The following is a 14,605-nucleotide window of genomic DNA, read 5'->3' as shown; positions in this document are numbered from 1 at the left end:
TGCAGTTTCCTTCCCCATCCTATGCATCCTAAGTCTTGCCTCATCGCATCATAATTGCCCTTGCCCTTCCCCCAGCTATAACTCTTGCCCTGCGGTATATACCTATCCCTTTCCATCGCTAAAGTAAACGTAACTGAATTGTGGTCATTATCACCAAAGTGCTCACCTACCTCCAAATCTAGCACTTGTCCTGGTTCATTACCCAGTACCAAATCCAATGTGGCCTCGCCTCTTGTTGGCCTATCTACATACTGTGTCAGGAAACCCTCCTGCACACATTGGTCAAAAACGGACCCATCTAAAGTACTCGATCTATAGCATTTCCAGTCAATATTTGGAAAGTTAAAGTCCCCCATAACAACTACCCTGTTACTTTTGCTCCTATCCAGAATCATCTTTGCAATCCTTTCCTCTACATCTCTGGAACTTTTTGGAGGCCTACAGAAAACTCACAACAGGGTGACCTCTCCTCTCCTGTTTCTAACCTCAGCCCATACTACCTTAGTAGATGAGTCCTCATCAAACGTCCTTTCTGCCACCGTAATACTGTCCTTGACTAACAATGCCAACCCTCCCCCTCTTTTACCACCTTCCCTGAGCTTACTGCAATATCTAAACCCCGGAACCTGCAACAACCATTCCTGTCCCTGCTAAAACCATGTCTCCGAAATGGCCACAACATCGAAGTCCCAGGTACCAACCCATGCTGCAAGTTCACCCACCTTATGCCGGATGCTCCTGCCGTTGAAGTAGATACACTTTCAACCACCTTGCTGCCTGCACACTCCTGCAACCTTGAAACCTTACTCATGACCTCACTACTCTCAACCTCCTGTATACTGGAGTTACAATTCAGGTTCCCAAGCCCTTGCTGAATTAGTTTAAACCCTCCCGAAGAGCATTAGCAAATACCACCCCCCCCCCCCCACCCCCACCCCCACCCCCGGATATTGGTACCTCTCTGGTCCAGGTGTAGACCATCCCATTTGTAGAGGTCCCACCTACCCCAGAATGAGCCCCAATTATCCAGGTATCTGAAACCCTCCCTCCTGCACCATCCTTGTACCCACGTGTTCAACTGCTCTCCCTATTCCTCGTCTCGCCAGCAGGTGTCACGGGTAACAACCCAGAGATAATAACTCTATTTGTTCTAGCTCTAAGTTCCCACCCTAGCTCCCTGAATTCCTGCCTTACATCCCTATCCCTTTTCCTACCTATGTCGTTGGTGCCTATGTGGATCACGACTTGGGGCTGCTCCCCCTTAAGGATCCCGAAAACACGATCCGAGACATCACAGACCCTGGCACCTGGGAGGCAACACACCAACCGCGAGTCTCTCTCGGTCCCACAGAATCTCCTATCTATCCCCCTAACTATGGAGTCTGCAATGACTAATGCTCTACTCCTCTCCCCCTTTCCTTCTGAGCAACAGAGACAGACTCTGTGCCAGAGACCTGTACCCCATGGCTTACCCCTGGTAAGCCGTCCCCCCCACCAGTATCCAAAGCGGTATACTTGTTACTAAGGGGAACGACCACAGGGGATCCCTGCACTGACTGCTGCCTCCCAGTCCCTCTCACCGTCACCCATCTATATTCATTCTTCGGAGTAACTACGTCCCTGAAGCTTCTATCTATGACCACCTCTGCCTCCCGAATGATCTGAAGTTCATTCAACGCCAGCTCTAGTTCCCTAACACGGTTTCTGAGAAGCTGGAGATGTGTGCACTTCCCACAGGTGAAATCAGCAGGGACGTTGACGGTGTCCCTCACCTCAAACATTCATTGTACAGTGTAAAAGAACAAAGGCCTTTGTCTTATGTTACTTTATTTTCAAATTGTTGCCGCCCCGTTTGGCATGTCCCACCAGCCCCCTTTCCCTAACCACCCCCCGGCACCCCCACTGAACCCCCCCCCCTTGCTGTCCCCCCTGGTCGATCCGGGGGGGGGGGGGGGATGTGGGTGCTCCCCCTTCTCCTTGTCTCCCCTTCCCTTTCTCCTTTCGTCGGCTTCAGCCGTGTTCTTTTTGTGGGGGGGGGGTTGCCAGTGTTGGGCCTCTTTGTCCGTCTCAGACTCTCTACCTCCTCCCCCACATCTCCCCTGGGTTGTGAGTCTCTGGCCTTCTTCCTTTCTTTTGTTTTTTCCCCTTTCCCTTTCTAATCATAGAATCATAGAATTTACAGTGCAGAAGGAGGCCATTCAGCCCATCGAGTCTGCACCGGCTCTTGGAAAGAGCACCCTACCCAAGGTCAACAACTCCACCCTATCCCCATAACCCAGTAACCCCACCCTATCCCCATAACCCAGTAACCCCACCCAATACTAAGGGCAATTTTAGACACTAAGGGCAATTTATCATGGCCAATCCACCTAACCTGCACATCTTTGGACTGTGGGAGGAAACCGGAGCACCCGGAGGAAACCCACGCACACACGGGGAGGATGTGCAGACTCCGCACAGACAGTGACCCAAGCCGGAATCGTACCTGGGATTCTGGAGCTGTGAAGCGATTGTGCTATCCACAATGCTACCATGCTTCCAGCTCCCTCTCTATTGGCTGTTCTCGGGTGGATTTTGATGGAACTCTCTCAAGGAGTTACCCCCTTGGACTACCTCGGGGTCCACCACATCTGGCTCACATTTGGTAGTAATCCCTGACAACTTGATTCCCGGCCCAGGGGATTGGAGAACATGGAGGGAGGCGAGGCCTAGGGTGCCAGGACTGCTAAATGGATGCGAATGGGTCATTAAGACCCATTTGCCTTCATTTACATTTTACATCTCCTGCTGGCGTGGGCATGAAACTCGATCCCGATGCCAGTGGGGGGGGGGGGGGGGGGGGGGGGGGCAGAGCATTGTGTTTGGTTCGCTGCTTGCTGACGCCCGATTTTTCGATTCTCTGTACCATCGGGAAATGTGCTTCAGGCATCTCAGGACGGAGAATTCACCCACTTATATTTAAGAAATTAACTGCACAGGTAAATGTGAAGGAACATTCTGGTATAGCCAGTAAGATCCCAGCTTATGCGAACAAGGTGCATCACATGCCAGTATGGTAAGGACTGAAAAGCACAAGTTTGTGAAGGTTTTCCAAAAGGAGCAATTGGTCAGTGTGCTGGAATAGCCTACCCATTCCACAGATTTTAAATTTCCACAGAATGGCTGTGTCATTATCTCATGGCCTGTGTGAATACTGAAAGGCCAAATCCCTAATAACTCATCCAAAACAACTGAAAACACATATGTGCACACACAGTATCAGAGTATTGTTAGCGGTTCGGAAACTAACCCAGCGAAAGAGTGAGTGCCCACAGGACAGATCAGAACATTAGAGGAGAGATAGTACTTAGCAGAAAAATCATATAATTCTCTCCATTCACAAGTCTGATTATGAGAGAACTTTGCACCCCTAAGGCAATCAAAGCAATCTCATTTAGAAAAACACTCACTGTATCTCACTGCCAGCTAGTACCGAAACTCTTTGAGCTGGATTCTCCACTGTCAGGATTCGCCGTTTCGCTTGACAGCCCAGGGATTTCCCGACAGTGTGGGGCTGCCCACAATGGGAAAACCCATTGGCCAGCTGGCGAGACGGAGAATCCTAGGGGCCCGCAGGACCAGAAATGTAGTGCGGCTGGATGGAGAATCCCCTTGTATTTGGAATTTAAGCAAACACAAAACAATATCAAAATGAAACTTGAATGTGTGCTGATACATCTTTCTAAATGATTTAACCACCTAAATACTTCTGTTGCCTTGAAATAGGCAACACTTTAATCGAGAGGATAAAATCAGTATAAATGGTTACTTCAGAGTGGAGTTTGTTACATCATTCAGAGTTTGTACAGTTACTTCCTTTGAATTTAGAAAATACTGAAATACACACTTGAGCGCCTTCAAAGTGGAACATAAAAACGATTTAAAAAGGAATTTTAATATTAACCTCTAAGTTACATAAATACTTTACAAACTTTATTATTTTAATAGAGACCATCACAAGGAAACTATAGACATGCAACTTCTAAAAGCCAACATTATTACCTACCTTTCTTTTTTGAAGTTTATCATCCTTTCCTCCTCTTAGCTAAAGAAAAGGAAATATACCCATAAAAATATAATTAGGCACTGATCTGCAATAATAACATTTTTTGCATAGCGAATAAAAGGCTTCTGAAATTTGCTTTGTGAACGCCATTTGTGTTATTTACTAAATTAAGATAAATTAGGAACTTTTGAAACCTGTTTTGCAATTCAATTAGATTTTGGTTGATCCATGACCTAAACTCAGATGCCCACCGTTATTCCTTCATACCTTTGGTTAACAGTCTATCAATTTTGGATTTAAAATTAAACAATTTATTTAGTAACAATTGTAGTTTGCTGAAGAGTTGCAACTTTCTACCACCCGTTACAAGTTTCCAAACTCTTGAATAACATCTGGCTCTAATTTTTAGGCTTATGTTCCCAAGTCCGAGACTCCTCAACCACTGGGAATACTTTATCTTAATCTACTCTATCATCTCTTCTTAATTTCTTAACCATTTTGATTAATATCAGCAAATCACCATCTAATTTCCAGGGAAGACAACCCTCGTTTGTGCAATCTTGTCTCATAATTTAACCCTGGAGTCCAGGTATTATTCTGATAAACATTGATGCACTCTCTCCAAGGTCAATCCATCTTTCCTAAGGTGTGATGTCCAGAATTGAATGCAGTGTTCCAGGTGTGGTCGAACAAGGACTTTGTATTACTACAGCACAATTTCAATCATTTTGTATTCTGGTCTTCTGGCCATGAGTCATTTTGAATATTTTCTGTATTTGTTCAGAACATTTTAATGATCCACGATCTCCATTATTTCTAACTTTTCACCTATCCTCTTTTAGGCCTAAAGGGGTTGACTTCAGCCTTGCCTACATTGAAATTAGTTTGCCACAATGTTCCCTATCCATTTAATATATTTTACAATAATAACGACACTTGAAAAAGAGCTTCATCGGCTGTACAGAGCTTTGAGATATTTGAAGATTTGCCAAGGCTATATAAATGCAGTTCTTTTCTTCCTATTAATGCCTCTCTAATTTTATACTCCTATTCACACTGCTTACAATGCCACCCATCTTTGTGTTATCAGTACATTTGAAAATGTGGCTTTCTATCATCTTTTTAAGTATGGCGATTAGTTGAAGCCCCGGCAAAGGTCCCTGGGTAGGGAAAACAATGTCACATCCTGTCAACTAGGTACTCATTATCCCTAATCTCTGGCTAATTGGTAGAAGGCAATCTCCTAACTATGTCAATCACTTCCTTCAATTCCACGAGTGCCAACTTTCAGTATCTTGTGAGGGAATTTATCAAATGCCTTGTGGAAGTCCATATGAATAACATTCCCAAGTATTCCCCTATCCACAATATTAGCTTCTCTTCAAAAGAAAATTCAATTGGATTCGTTAGGAATGACTGACCCATTACTAAACCAGACAAGCTCTCTCTGATCAGCTGAAAATTTTCAAGGTGACTAGTTTTTCCAAGTCTTAATTATATACACTAATAATTTCCCAGCAACAGATCTAGGCAAACTGATCTATAATTCCCTGGCTTCCTTCTTGCACTTCTCAACATTATCAGCTATAATAGGAGCTCACTGTACAGGCTGCGTGTCATCATCTATTGTACTCCATGCATATTTATCACTGAAGCCAAACTTCAATTTCTTAATTGCAATCCTCTCCAGTCCTCCCAAACATTGTTAGCTCTGTCCATAAGCTTAAGTGTCCAATAGCCAATGGACTTTATAATTGTATATTGTACAGAGAGAGTAACATTGAGCCCATACCAGAAATCCAGTAAACATAGAGATATAAAGACCGGTGCCGTGATTTAACAGAAAAATTTCTAAGTGTCATTTTGTGCAATTGGTGGGGTATTTCTCGACGGCAGTGTCAGAAATTAGTCTCCACGTGCTTATCACCATTCCTGGCAGTCTGATTCGCAAGACTTGTGCCTCAGCATTTCGCTGAGTTGCTTTTAAACGCTACCTCACCACTCACTCCCAGTCAACACACGCAAAGCAGCGCGAAGACCCACTTCTCACTTTGGGGATGCCAACCTGACGAGGCTGCTCGACGCCGTCAGTGTGAGATGGGACAGCCTGTTTACTTTTTTATTTATTTATTTATTTTTTTAATAAATTTAGATTACCCAATTATTTTTTCCAATTAAGGGGCAATTTAGCATGGCCAATCCACCTACTCTGCACATTTTTGGGTTGTGGGGGCGAAACCCACGCAGACATGGGGAGAATGTGCAAACTCCACACAGACAGTGACCCAGAGCCGGGATCGAACCTGGGACCTCAGCGCCGTGAGGCGGTTGTGCTAACCACTAGGCCACCGTGCTGCCCTGACAGCCTGTTTACTTGAGGGGGTGGGAGGGCAAGCAGCAGGGTCACCAATACCGCCTAGGAGGCAGTGGCAGCATGACAAGGAAACCGCCATACAATGTCAGAAGAAAACCAACAAACTCCATCAAGCAGCAAAGATATTACTGCCTCTCTCCTGGCATCAGTTCCACCTGCCACCCCTCAAATTTCCAACCGCCTCCCCCCAGCCCACAAAAGTCACTGACTAATACCTCGTACTCTCCCAACATCTGATTTTTGTGCTTGCTCCTCAGAACCCACCGGCACTCACCAGCACAATCCCTTAACGTCCAGGAGTGGTGCCCACACATGCACTCTGCTACAGACGCCCTCACCAAACTATCAACCGTGCGGCTCACAATGCCCTCTCTTTGTCCCCGTAGGAGAAGATAGCCCATAATAAGCAGGAAAGGGCAAAGATGGGGAGGGGGGGGGGGGGGGGGGGGGGGGAGGAGTACTAGCAATTTGAGTCCTCACCCCCTAACGAGGGCCCTGGAAATCTCAGGGCTGTCCATGGAGAGAGCAGTCATCCACAGCGAGGCTGGCTTGTGCCACGGAGGGGAGGGTCCTCTGCCCCTTCACCCAGACAACGTGTCTTAAGTGAGTTGTTCATGTCAGGCAAAATGATCCTTCTCTCTCACTGACCACATGTACATTCCCTAGCAGGATCTCCATCTGATAGGGCCGGGCCATACGGAGTTGTTCCTCCAGCCAACTGGGAGATCACCTCAGAGGAGAGCCCCAACGAGACCACCATCGAGCCGTCACAGCTATCATCACCATCCTGCACAGAGGCACACACCTTGGTGGGCGACATTAGTGGACAGGTTTCTGGGACACAATCTGGTAAGACCACACAGTTTCTGATGCACATCAGGCGGAGGCAGGAACATCCAAGGGAGTCAGCAAATGCAGGACTGCTGGATCCAAGGCTCAGCTGATGCCGAGCCTCTGGACATGTTTATCCCAGAGCTGATGCAGATGATAGGACACAACCGTGAAATTCAGGAGGGAATGACAGCGACATTCCAGTGAATGCATAGCCGATTGGAGGAGCCCCAAAGATAACAGACACTGGAGATGGTACTGACATGCCAACACTGCTAGAGTGGTGACCACATTGGAAAGCCTGGAGCACGATGTCAGCATCTTGAATGGTGGTGCCCAAGGCATGTTTCAGTCTGTGACAGCCATGGCTGAGGTCCTCGACATCATGTCCCAGTTAATGGGGGACATGTCCCAGACGCAGGTGGACGTTGCTGAGGCACGGCAGACAACGGGGAGCTTCCAGGACTGGCAGAGCCAGATGATGCAGCGGTGTCTGCAGTTCACTACAGCGCCCACTCCATTCAATGGAGACCCCCAGGGCTGTCATAGAGGAGGTAGTGTTGGAGGCCAACCTGGAGCCTGCCATCAGGGAGATGATGGTGGTCTCCAGTTCTTCCAAATCCCCCCTTGCTTACACTAGCACATCATAAGGGCAGCGGGCATAATAGGGTGTAACTGGTAAATTGGCCAGGGCCCCTGGCTCCAGGCCCTCCAAAAGATGTCCGGCAAGGGCATTAAAGGCCACGGGCGTAGAAAGCAGCAGGCTGCCTCTACCTCTTGATGTGCATCCTGGGGACACACCTAGACCACGAAAGATCAAGAAGAGAGGATCACTGAGCGAGCATTGGGGGGGGGGGGGGGGGGGTGTCACTATCTGTAGCTAGGGGGAATGGAAATATGCAACACCTGATACATGAAGCCTCTATCATGTTAATCTTCACAGTGGGCCTGCTTACACTCCCACTCTATGTTGCCCTATGCTCCCCCCACCCCTCGCCCCCACCAGGCACAGTGTTCCAAGATCAAATGCCCCGATATATGCCCTGTTCAGGGGATGGATGTGAGCACACTATCAGCAGAAAGACAGGAGTCAGACTTTGGCATAACTGGGAGCATGAGAGTTAATCTCACAGCGACTTATCATCGCTCTCTTGCTTTGTATGTTGACCCACTGACAGTGCTGACACATGCCCATCACTTATGAGTGATGTTTTACAGACCCTTGGTGGGTGGAAAAGGGTAGTCTGGGGATGAGGGGGGGGGGAAAGATGTTGGAGGGTCGGGAAATGAGGGGGGTGGGGGAGAAAGAAGGGAAATGGGTGGGAAGGAGGGGATGTGGGGAATGGGAAAAGGAGTCTGGAATTGAACCTGGGCCCCCGGCACCTATGAGCCAGCAGTGCTAGCCACTGTGCTGCCCTGCTTGCTTACCAAGTATCTATCCATCTCTGCCTTAAATATATCCAAAGACTGCTTCCACTACCCTTTCAGGATGAGAGTTCCAAAGACTCAGGACCCTCTATCTTAAATGGGCAACCCCTTACTTTTAAACAGTTCTAGATTTTCTAAAAAGAGGCAACATACTCTCCACATCCATTCTGTCAAGACCCCTCAGGATTTTACATCTTTAAATTAAGTCACCTCTTATTCTTTTTTTTTATAGATTATAGAGAAATACAGCACAGAACAAGCCCTTCGGCCCACGATGTTGCGCCGAACTTTTGTCCTAGGTTAATCATAGAATTTTGGACAATTTTTCATGGCCAATCCACCCAACCTGCACATCTTTGGACTGTGGGAGGAAACCGGAGCACCCGGAGGAAACCCACGCAGTCACAGGGAGGATGTGCAGACTCCACACAGACAGTGACCCAAGTCGAAATCGAACTTGGGACCCTGGAGCTGTGAAGCAATTGTGCTATCCACAATGCTACCGTGCTGCCCTTAAGAAGTTAACCTACACTCCATTATTCTACCCTAATCCAAGTACCTATCCAATAGCCGCTTGAAGGTCCCTAACTTTTCCGACTCAACTACTACCACAGGCAGTGCATTCCATGCCCCCACTACTCTCTGGGTAAAGAACCTACCTCTGACATCCCCTCTATATCTTCCACCATTTATCTTAAATTTATGTCCCCTTGTAATGGTGTATTCCACCCGGGGAAAAAGTCTCTGACTGTCTACTCTATCTATTCCCCTGATCATCTTATAAACCTCTATCAAGTCGCCCCTCATCCTTCTCCGTTCTAATGAGAAAAGGCCTAGCACCCTCAACCTTTCCTCGTATGACCTACTCTCCATTCCAGGCAACATCCTGGTAAATCTCCTTTGCACCTTTTCCAAAGCTTCCACATCCTTCCTAAAATTAGGTGACCAGAACTGCACACAGTACTCCAAATGTGGCCTGACCAAGGTTTTTTACAGCTGCATCATCACCTCACGGCTCTTAAATTCAATCCCTCTGCTAATGAACGCTAGTACACCATAGGCCTTCTTCACAGCTCTATCCACTTGAGTGGCAACTTTCAAAGAACTATGAACATAGACCCCAAGATCTCTCTGCTCCTCCACATTGCCAAGAACCCTACCATTAACCCTGTATTCCGCCTTCAGATTTGTCCTTCCAAAATGGACAACCTCACACTTGTCAGGGTTAAACTCCATCTGCCACTTCTCAGCCCAGCTCTGCATTCTATCTATGTCTCTTTGAAGCCGACAACAGCCCTCCTCACTATCCACAACTCCACCAATCTTCGTATCATCTGCAAATTTACTGACCCACCCTTCAACTCCCTCATCCAAGTCGTTAATGAAAATCACAAACAGCAGAGGACCCAGAACTGATCCCTGCGGTACGCCACTGATAACTGGGCTCCAGGCTGAATATTTACCATCCACCACCACTCTCTGTCTTCTATCGGTTAGCCAGTTTGTTATCCAACTGGCCAAATTTCCCACGATCCCATGCCTCCTTACTTTCTGCATAAGCCTACCATGGGGAACCTTATCAAATGCCTTACTAAAATCCATGTACACTACATCCACTGCTTTACCTTCATCCACATGCTTGGTCACCTCCTCAAAAGAATTCAATAAGACTTGTAAGGCAAGACCTACCCCTCACAAATCCGTGCTGACTATCCCTAATCAAGCAATGCCTTTCCAGATGCTCAGAAATCCTATCCCTCAGTACCCTTTCCATTACTTTGCCTACCACCGAAGTAAGACTAACTGGCCTGTAATTCCCAGGGTTATCCCTATTCCCTTTTTTGAACAGGGGCACGACATTCACCACTCTCCAATCCTCTGGTACCACCCCTGTTGACAGCGAGGACGAAAAGATCATTGCCAACGGCTCTGCAATTTCATTTCTTGCTTCCCATAGAATCCTTGGATATATCCCATCAGGCCCGGGGGACTTGTCTATCCTCAAGTTTTTCAAAACGCGCAACACATCTTCCTTCCTGACAAGTATCTCCTCAAGCTTATCAGTCTGCTTCAGACTGTCCTCTCCAACAATATGGCCCCTCTCGTTTGTAAATACTGAAGAAAAATACTTGTTCAAGACCTCTCCTATCTCTTCAGACTCAATACACAATCTCCCGCTACTGTCCTTAATCGGACCTACCCTCGCTCTAGTCATTCTCATATTTTTCACATATGTGTAAAAGGCCTTGGAGTTTTCCTTGATCCTACCCGCCAAAGATTTTTCATGCCCTCTCTTAGCTCTCCTAATCCCTTTCTTCAGTTCCCTCCTGGCTATCTAACCTCAAGTGGATGCAAGCCTAGCCTGTCTAACCATTCCTCATAAAATAACCTATCCATTCCAGCTATTAATCTGGTAATCTTCCTCAAACTGCTTCCAACACATTTACATCCTTCCTTAAATACAGTACACAATACTCTGAGTGTGGTCTCACTGGTGCCCTGTGTACCTGAGGCATACCCTCCCTACTTTTGTATTCAATTTCCCTCACAATAAATTAAAGCATTTAGTGTTACTAATTACTTGCTTTACCTGCATAATCACTTTTGTGATTCATGCACTAGGACACCCAGATCCCTCTCCAGGCTCTGTAATCTCTCAATTTAGATAATATGCTTCTTTTTTATTCTTCCTGCCAAAATGGACAATTTCACATTTTCCCACATTATACTCCATTTGCCAGATCTTTGCCGACTCACTTTAAAAAAAAACATTTTATTGAGGTTTTTTGGTATAGAAACAACAACAAAATAGACAATATACATGTAACCATAAACATAGTGCAAAAACAGTTTACCTTCCGTACAGGTCCCACCCTTATTACCCCCTACTCTAACCTAAACTACCCCCCTCCCACCCCCGTCTGCTGACAATTTTCCGCAAGGAAGTCGAACGAACGGTTGCCACCCCAACAGTGAACCTCTCAAGGCAAACTTATTTTCTCCACACAGAGAAAGCTAGCCATGTCCGATCGTCAGGTCTCCGACTTCGGGGGCTCTGGGTCCCTCCATGCTAACAGTATCAATCTCTGGGCTACCAGGGAAGCAAAGGCCAGAACGCCTGCCTTTGTCTCCTCTTGGATTCCCGGATCTTCCCACACCCCAAAAATCACCACCTCTGGACCCAGTGCCACCCTTGTTTTTAAAACCTTGGAAATGACGTCCGCAAACATCTGCCAAAATCCCCGAAGCTTTGGACATGTCCAAAACATGTGGACATGGTTCGCTGGTCCTCCCGCGTATTTTATACACCTGTCTTCCACCCCAAAGAATCTGCTCATCCGGGCCACTGTCATGTCCTCTATCTCACCTCCCAGCTCCTCCTCCCACTTACGCTTCAGCTCCTCGGTCTACGTCTCCTCCGACCCCATAAGCTCCTTATAAATGTCCGAGACGCTCCCGTCCCCAACCCATCCTCTGGAAATTACCCGATGTTGAATCCCCCCAGCAGTAGGAGTGGGAAGGTTGCCACCTGTTTACGAAGGAAGTCCCACACCTGCAGATATCTGAATTTGTTTCCCCTCGCCAGCCCAAACGTTTCCTCCAGCGCCCCCATACTTGGAAGCTCCCCTCGATGAACACATCCCCCATCCTCTCAATCCCCTCTCTCCGCCATACCCGGAACCCCCCATCCATACTCCCCGGGGCAAACCGGTGGTTATCACAAATTGGGGCCCAGACCAATACTCCCACTGCTCCCACATGCCACCTCCACCGGCCCCAAACTCTCAGGGCCGCCACCACCACAGGGCTGGTGGAGTACCGCGTCAGCGGGAGCGGCAGAGGCGCAGTTACCAACGCCCCCAGCTTTGCCTACTCACTTAACCTATCTCTGTCCTTACGTCCTTTTCACAACTTACTTTCCTACATATCTTTGTATGATTAGCAAATTTGGCAACCATCCCTTCATCCAAGTAATTTATATCAATTGTAAACAATATATCTACCGGGTCCCCTTTATCCACAGCACAAGTTTCTTCCTTAAGAACCCCATTGAGCTGGTTAGATATGATTTGTCTTTTCACAAAAACATGTCGACTCTGCCTGATTACCTGGAGTTTATCCAAGTGTCCTGCTATAATAAAAATGTCTTTAATAATAGCTTCTAACATTTTCCCTATGACAGATGGTAGGCTAACTGGCCTGTTGCTTCCAGCTTTCTGTCTCCCTCCCTTTTTGAATAATGGAGTTCCATTTGCTACCTTCCAACCTAATGGAACCTTCCCAGAATCTGGCGGGGTTTTAGAAAATTAAAACCAATATGTCAACTCTTTTAGTAGACACTTCTTTTAAGTCCCATTAGGTCCCAGGCTCTTAGCTTGCAACTCCTGCCATTTATTCTATACCACTCACTGAGTTTCCCTCCTTCCATTTCTGGTTTATAGCTGCTTCTGGAATATTACTTGTATCCCTTATAGCGAGGACGGATACAAAATACCTGATCAATTCATCTGCCATTTCCTTGTTTTCGTATATCAATTCACCAGACTCACTTTCTATAGGACCAACATTCACTTTGTTAACTCTTTTCCTTTTTAAGGGCAGGCAGTGGCGTAGTGGTAATGCCACTGGAATGGAGATCCAGAACAATGCTCTCTGGAGTCATTGAGGTCCACAGCACATAGAACATAGAACAGTACAGCACAGAACAGGCCCTTCGGCCCTCAATGTTGTGCCGAGCCATGATCACCCCACTCAAACCCACGTATCCACCCTATACCCGTAACCCAACAACCCCCCCCCTTAACCTTACTTTTATTAGGACACTACGGGCAATTTAGCATGGCCAATCCACCTAACCCGCACATCTTTGGACTGTGGAAGGAAACCGGAGCACCCGGAGGAAACCCACGCACACAGGGGGAGTACGTGCAGACTCCACACAGACAGTGACCCAGCCGGGAATCGAACCTGGGACCCTGGAACTGTGAAGCATTGATGCTAACCACCATGCTACCCTGCTGCCTTTTGGGCTATCGTGCCTGCGTCGGTCAAAAACAACTACCTAATTATTCTAATCCCATTTTCAGCACTTGCCTTGTATGCCACTAAACGCTAGACTATTTTGAACCTTAGAATAGACTAAAAAAGATCATTTTTTCTGCCTTGCCTATGTTCAATGTCCCCTTGCTCCTCAGTCATTTAACTTAGTTCACGTGTGGGACAAGATTTCATATTTACAGTCTGCACTGGTGTGCTTGCCGTATATCTAAATTACATAAAAGTGGATTTCATTGCAAATATTTAAGATGCAAAATATAATAATTTAATTAGCTAAAGATTTGGCTATTAGATTATGTTTCCCCTTTCAAACAAATCTAGAAGGTCAACTTGGGTGTAGAAGTTAACTTGCTGTGTTTACATGTGAAAACCTTTGTCACAGCATCATATGTCAGTACTTTGACTTCATTACTGAATTTTGTAAAAGGGGAACATGCAGTACAGAAGCAGACTTCTACATTACAACAGTGACGATACTTCAGAAGTACTTCATGAGCTGTAAAGCGCTTTGGGCAGTGGTATAAATTCAAGACATTTATATCCTGTATTAAGCACTCAACGTCACATAGCTGATAGGATTTCTTTTCCCCCACTGGGCAGGGAAAGAGAGGAAGAAAACATTTAAAGCTTGTGAAAAGGCTTTTTGAATCCCCTCAAAAGTAATTGAACTGCGTGTGACGATATTCATTCAGCAGATAATTTGTACTGTTTCCAGACTGACATTTAGGATTGATTATGACACCAACTCGGGGTATGATCAATTACAAACCCAACTTTCAAAGCTAGCATAGCTGGCTTCACCTCAACCAATTTACTGACAGGAGTGTTTAATAAGCAAGACTTCAATTCCTTTTCCTTTGCACCGGCAG

At 46.5% G+C, this 14,605-nt stretch overlaps 1 protein-coding gene across 4 annotated transcripts in view; it reads right to left on the bottom strand.

Moving 5' to 3' along the window:
• Positions 1-14,605, bottom strand: part of LOC119974665 (lysine-specific demethylase 2B-like) — a 339,398-nt gene that overhangs the window by 141,096 nt on the left and 183,697 nt on the right. For 3 of the 4 annotated variants that reach the window (XM_038813740.1, XM_038813742.1, XM_038813741.1), the window contains exon 6: positions 4,046-4,084. The exons of the other annotated variant lie outside the window; for it this stretch is intronic. In XM_038813740.1, the coding sequence (XP_038669668.1) occupies positions 4,046-4,084 (39 nt within the window). The remainder of the gene's footprint in view (positions 1-4,045; positions 4,085-14,605) is intronic. 4 annotated transcript variants of the gene reach the window in all.

Source organism: Scyliorhinus canicula, chromosome 12, assembly GCF_902713615.1.
Source record: "Scyliorhinus canicula chromosome 12, sScyCan1.1, whole genome shotgun sequence".
Taxonomy (NCBI): domain Eukaryota; kingdom Metazoa; phylum Chordata; class Chondrichthyes; order Carcharhiniformes; family Scyliorhinidae; genus Scyliorhinus; species Scyliorhinus canicula.
This window is presented reverse-complemented; position numbering and strand designations above follow the sequence as displayed.